We start from the raw sequence: 5,858 nt of genomic DNA on the forward strand, positions 1-5,858 counted from the left end.
CTGGCTATTTTTTGGTTGCAGCCATCATTGTTGTTTGGCGGGTCCGGGCTGGATTCGAACCCGCCACCTTGGGTGTATGTGGCTGGCGCTTTAGCCGCTTGAGCCACAGGCGCCGAGCCGGTAATTTCTTTAAAGCATCATCTTCACTCTTCTTTTAGCTTTACAAGTCTACTTTTTTAACTGTTTCACATTGTGCATGCCTTTTAGGAAACTGTCCTTGAACCCTGGATCCAGTTTCCTCTTTGCGTTTGTTTGGATTTTGGTGCATTGTACTATTTAAGCCCTTACAGATGATTTCTCACTTGAAAGTAGGCGTACTAATGCCTTTTCCGTAGGCGGATTGTAATTTTCATTGAGATAACATAGAAATAACATACTTGGTACAGTGTCAGTAAATGGTGGTACTTTTTTGTTTAGTTGATTCTTCTGTTGCCTTTTTCTCACCAAGAATGTGAGCTGAGTAATAAAATTGATGATGTTTGATTGACTGATTTGCTATGATATTTTTGAATAGGATGGAGTTCTTAAGAAGGACTTCAGTTAAGGTTCTTAATAAGGACCTAAGAAGGATCAGGTCCTTGTTAAGCACTAGAACCAACACACAGGGAATAATGTTTAAAACTTGTAACTTGTAGCATTCACAGTAGAGCAATATGTTAAACATCTGAAGGTAGTCAAAATTACTATTGTCAAGTCCTTACCAGGTGCCACCCTCGACATAGACTATGTCAGCCATTTTTTGTCTCACCATAGGAAGAGATTCACTTTTGAATGCCAGATGAAAAAGCTGACTTGTGTTTAGATACCATGTTATTAAAAACAAACATAAACCAAAAAGAATTCTTAAATCCTGGAATGAACTTAGTAAATTGTGTTGCTTGAGCTGTAGAAGGATGCCACAATTAAGACCTGTTGAAAGAGTAGTGGATTGACATCGCCCATTGAACGATTTGGTGCGAAATACAGTCATTGAGGAGAAGGGTCTGTAAATTCTTGGCAATTTTAATATTATTTCTTTTTGTGGGTTGGAGAGGGTAGAACCAGCCAACTTTGTATGTTTGAATGAAATATGAATGTTCTATGTGTTAATAGTATTTACTCAGAAAGTGAAGGATATCACAAGAAAGGGACAAAGAGAGCACTGATAAAAGGCAATGTGATAAGCCCTGGTGAGCTCAGCGGCAGAGGTCTAAGGATGCTGCAGGGTCTGTGGGCTTTTCTTCTCCAAAGTCGATTTGGGGGTACAGCCTTGCCACAGTCAGTTGTCATAATGTTTGTTTTTGGCCATGGGTATTTCATTTTTCAGCTTCTCCTCTTAATTTAGTAATTCAGAAATTGATACACAAATTTATTTAACTATATTTACATAAAGCTTAAATTGTGTATTCAGTATTATGTGTTGAAATCCTTTAGTTTATCAGAGTGTTTCTCAACTTTCCTAATGCCGTGACCCTTGAATACATTTCCTCATGTTGTAGCGACCCCTAACCATAAAATTATTTTCATACACCTGTATTTGTACAGGGTGTATGTGACGGTTTTAGGTGACCCCTGTGAAAGGGTCGTTCGCTCCCCAAAGGGGTTGAGACCCACAGGTTGAGAACCGCTGGATCATGTTGCACTTATGTTTCCATTCAAAGATGCTGAGTTTCACCTGTCAGAGTTCAATTTCTATGGAGGTATATGTGTGTGCACATAAAACATGTTCTCATGGACTATTAAAAGTTGTTAATAAATTTGTGGTCTCATTATTTATCACAACAAAGTTTATCAAACAAAACAATGTTAATGTGTGTGTATTGAACATGTGGGTCTGGGTTTTTTCTTTTTGTGTTTTATATTGAGTTTTTAGGTAATACACAGGGTGGCCATAAAGTTTGTGTGCACATGAGCTTTATTCCCACACTGTATTTGTATTAAGATTTTAAATTTACATAGTGCATTTTGGAATTGTTTGCAGTTTTTTAAGTTTAGAAATTTTAAATCCAGCAACTAATTGCTTTTTAAAGTAGCATTACTATAAGCCATGTGGTTTAGTGATTAAGAGCATGGTTTTTAGATTTGAAAGACCAGAGACTAAGTCCCAGCAGTGCCACTTTCCAGAGCAATACTGTCCAGTGTGGCAGCCAGTAGCCACACTAGTAGCTGTTAAACACTTGATTTTAATTAGGTTAGTTCTAGGTAGCCACATGTGACTAGTGGCCACCATGATGGTCCTCATATACTAGGTGAGGACCTAGTGTGTCTGTATTTTCCTGTGTAGAGAGAAAAAGAATACTTAAGCTACCTTTTGTGGTTGCTATGAGAATTAGATAAAGTTATATACTTAAGGAGTTTAACACTGTGCCGGGAGCAGAATATGTCCTTGAGAAATGGTAATTAATTATAATGACATCTCTTTAACAAACTGGAATTATTTTCCTTTTGAGCATTAATTTAAACCTGTTTTTATTCTTCCTTTCCAGGATTAATTTATTTTTGGAAATCAAGTGCGATATTGGAAGCTATTTCTGCTAATTTTATTACATTTAAAATTTATGATTTGATTTGAATACTATCATGGGAGGAGCTGTGAGTGCTGGGGAAGATAATGATGATTTAATTGATAATTTAAAAGAAGCTCAGTATATCCGCACTGAAAGAGTGGAGCAAGCCTTCAGAGCTATTGATCGCGGAGATTACTATTTGGAAGGCTACAGAGACAATGCTTACAAAGACTTAGCCTGGAAGCATGGAAACATCCATTTATCAGCACCTTGCATTTACTCTGAAGTTATGGAAGCATTGAAACTTAAGCCAGGATTGTCTTTTCTTAACCTGGGAAGTGGAACCGGATATTTAAGTACAATGGTGGGCTTAATTTTAGGTAATATTTTATTTTTGTAAAATTCCATTTTTAAAAAGAAAGCTGAGTTTGTATTTATGATTTACAGAGTTTGTAATTTTGTATGCAGTATGTTTGAATATACATATGCACTCATAGTAGTTACCTTTCTTAAATGTGAAGACGCCAAATGGCAGTAACCTTTCCTTACTCCCAGCCTTGGCCCTGGTGATCAGCTCCCATATGCACTTGTGGACTTCCTGTAGCTCTTGGAGTTGTTCTCCAGCTGTCAGTGACTATACTGAAAATTAAGTGAGGGGTAGGCAAGAGACTCTTGTCTTATTTAATCTATTCACATATTCTTTCTGCTGGCATATAAAGTTTGATAGTGTCCCATTAAATGGTAAGAAATGTGCAGGTTTTTTGTTGGAGAGACAACAAAAAAAGGAGTGGTTTGTGAGATAGAAAGAATGTGGCATTGGTGAGACTAAATGGAGGATGAACCATTTAGTCCAGCCACATTTACTGAGTGCTGGTGTAGAGCACCAAGGCCTGTGACATAGACTCTGGCCCTTGAGTTAACAGACTGGGGCAGTAGGGGTTGGCTTACAATCAGCAGCCCTCATCTAGTGTGATAGGTGCTATAGGTGAGGTATATGCTTAAGTTACAGGGATGAGTCTTTGGTGTAAAGTTCATTTTATAGTGATGGGAAATCATTGAAGAAGTTTTTACATAAAGAATGACATTCTCTAGTAGGGTAACTCTATGTCCTAGTGTTCTGAGACAGTCCTAGTTTATCCCTATTGTCCTATCATCAGCATTAATAATGCCCTTTCATTCCCCAAAGTGTCCCAGTTTGGATAGTAAATCATTTATTCATATTGTGTGACTTTTGAGTCATTTTCAGTCCCTAATTTCCTTTTCCTATATACTAGTAAGCTCCTTACCCTCTTAGTCATGGAACTTGCAATCTACAGGGTATCCCAAAGTTGTGATACTTAGAGAACCTAGGAAATTATAGTTAAATGTGCCTTTATTTACAAAATATCTATTATAAAATTTAAAATTTTGCAAAATATATATATTTTGAGACAGAGTCTCAAGCTGTTGCACTGGGCAAGTGCCATGGCATCATAGTTCACAGCACTTCCAACTCTTGGGCTCAAGCCATCGTCTTGCCTCAGTTTTTCTATTTTTAGTAGAGATAAGGTCTCACTCTTGCTCAGGCTGGTCTTGAACTCTTGAGCTCAAGATATCTACCTGCCTCCGCTTCCCAGAGTGCTAGGATTACAGGCATGAGCCACTGTGCCCGGCCTAATTTTTTTTTTTTTTTTTGAGACAGAGTCTCACTTTGTTGCCCCTGGTAGAGTGCTGTGGTGTCATAGCTCACAGCGACTTCATACTCTTGGGCTTAAGTGTGATTCTCTTGCCTCAGCCTCCCTAGTAGCTGGGACTATAGGTGCCGGCCTATTTTTTTAGGGATAGCATCTCAACTCTTGCTCAGGCTGTTCTGGAACTTTTCAGCTCAAGCAGTCCACCCACCTCTCAGAGTTCTGGGATTATAGGCATGAGCCACCGTGCCTGGCCTTGCAAAGTATTATAATCAGCCACCTCTTTCCACACATACCTGAATGAAGTCTTTGCTCCCACTCATGGTGAACGTGTTCCAAGATAGCTGTTGTTAAAATTTTTCCTGTGTATGGTGACTTTGAGACACTCTGTATTTCATTTAAAAAGGAGGGGTTTGGGCTCGGCGCCTGTGGCTCAAGCGGCTAAGGTACCAGCCACATATACCTAAGGTGGCGGATTTGAATCCCGCCCATACCCGCCAAACAACAATAATGGCTGCAACCAAAAAAATAGCTGGGCGTTGTGGTGGGTGCTGAGGCAGGAGACTCACTTGAGCCCAGGAATTAGAGTTTGCTGTGAGCAGTGAAGCCATGGCACTCTACCCAGGGTGACAGCTTGAGGCTCTATCTCAAAAAAAAAAAAAAAAAAAAAAAAGGAGGGGTTTCATTCCACACCTGGATTAGTTTCTGATACATAATAAGTGCTCAAAAATGGTAGCAAATGACTAATTTCTATCGATAAAAAGAGTTGAAAGCTTACATGTGAATTTGGTGTGATCGTGTTTATCCCGAGACAAGAATTTCTCAGTAGGTTGACATTTCCAGATGTCTTTCTCTTCATTGACTAGAGTCTCTTTGATAAATGAACCTCTAGGATTTGAGAATCTTCAAATCAAAGGAACCTTGTGGGGGAAGTAGGGAGAGCTTTGAAAGGAAAAAGGAGAATTGCCATCTTTGAACCAATGTGTTTCTTGACCAGCTCTGGCAGTCCCAGACTGGAGTCTGGACTTGTACCATGCCTGGCCAGCGTCAGAGTGCCTGTTTATTCTGTTTTCCACTTTGCTAGCACCTGCCAGCTGGCTCCTGCGGAGGGAGATCAGTCTAGCCAAATTTGGAGTAGGGTTGTGTGTGTCAGAATTATCAATCTTATCAAACCTGCCATCAAGAAGGTCGCCTGTAAAAACTCATTGCCTAGTCTCATTCCCCAAGAGGTTAGATTGCTGTGGCCAGATGGAAATTACAGACAGCTGTTAATCTTTATTGTATTTTAAGTGTGTTTTTAATCCATACCGTAGGGCAGTTTGGGTCAAGACCCTTGTGTAAGTGATACAATTCACTGGCTATTTTCCTTCTGTTAAAAGGCTCAGAGAAGAGTTATGGATCTCTAATTATGTGCCTATAACTGTGACTCGTGGATTCTATTCTCGGATTTATCTCTGTGTGATTCTGCGCATTAAGACCAAGATATAGTTGTTCTCCTTTTGTTTAGAAATATTAATTTAGTGAGAAAGATAACATTTTAAAGATGGAAAGGCAGAAGTAACAGTTTGTAAAACTATGATTACATCTGTTGAATAAATTTTGAATCTACCAAGCTTCTGAAGAAGCTTAATCTTATTTTCCTCTGCCCTGTTTTTTTTCTCTCTCTCTTTTTTTTTTTTTTTTTTTTGGGTTTATGTTTTGT

General features: G+C 38.9%; 1 protein-coding gene across 1 annotated transcript in view; it reads left to right on the forward strand.

Moving 5' to 3' along the window:
• Positions 1 to 5,858, forward strand: part of PCMTD1 (protein-L-isoaspartate (D-aspartate) O-methyltransferase domain containing 1) — an 85,775-nt gene that overhangs the window by 25,133 nt on the left and 54,784 nt on the right. Inside the window, exon 2 of the mRNA XM_003793704.3 lies at positions 2,466 to 2,866. Within this exon, the coding sequence (XP_003793752.1) occupies positions 2,560 to 2,866 (307 nt within the window). The 5' untranslated portion in view covers positions 2,466 to 2,559. The remainder of the gene's footprint in view (positions 1 to 2,465; positions 2,867 to 5,858) is intronic.

Source organism: Otolemur garnettii, unplaced genomic scaffold (assembly GCF_000181295.1).
Source record: "Otolemur garnettii isolate 467f Iridium unplaced genomic scaffold, OtoGar3 scaffold00071, whole genome shotgun sequence".
NCBI classification, from domain to species: domain Eukaryota; kingdom Metazoa; phylum Chordata; class Mammalia; order Primates; family Galagidae; genus Otolemur; species Otolemur garnettii.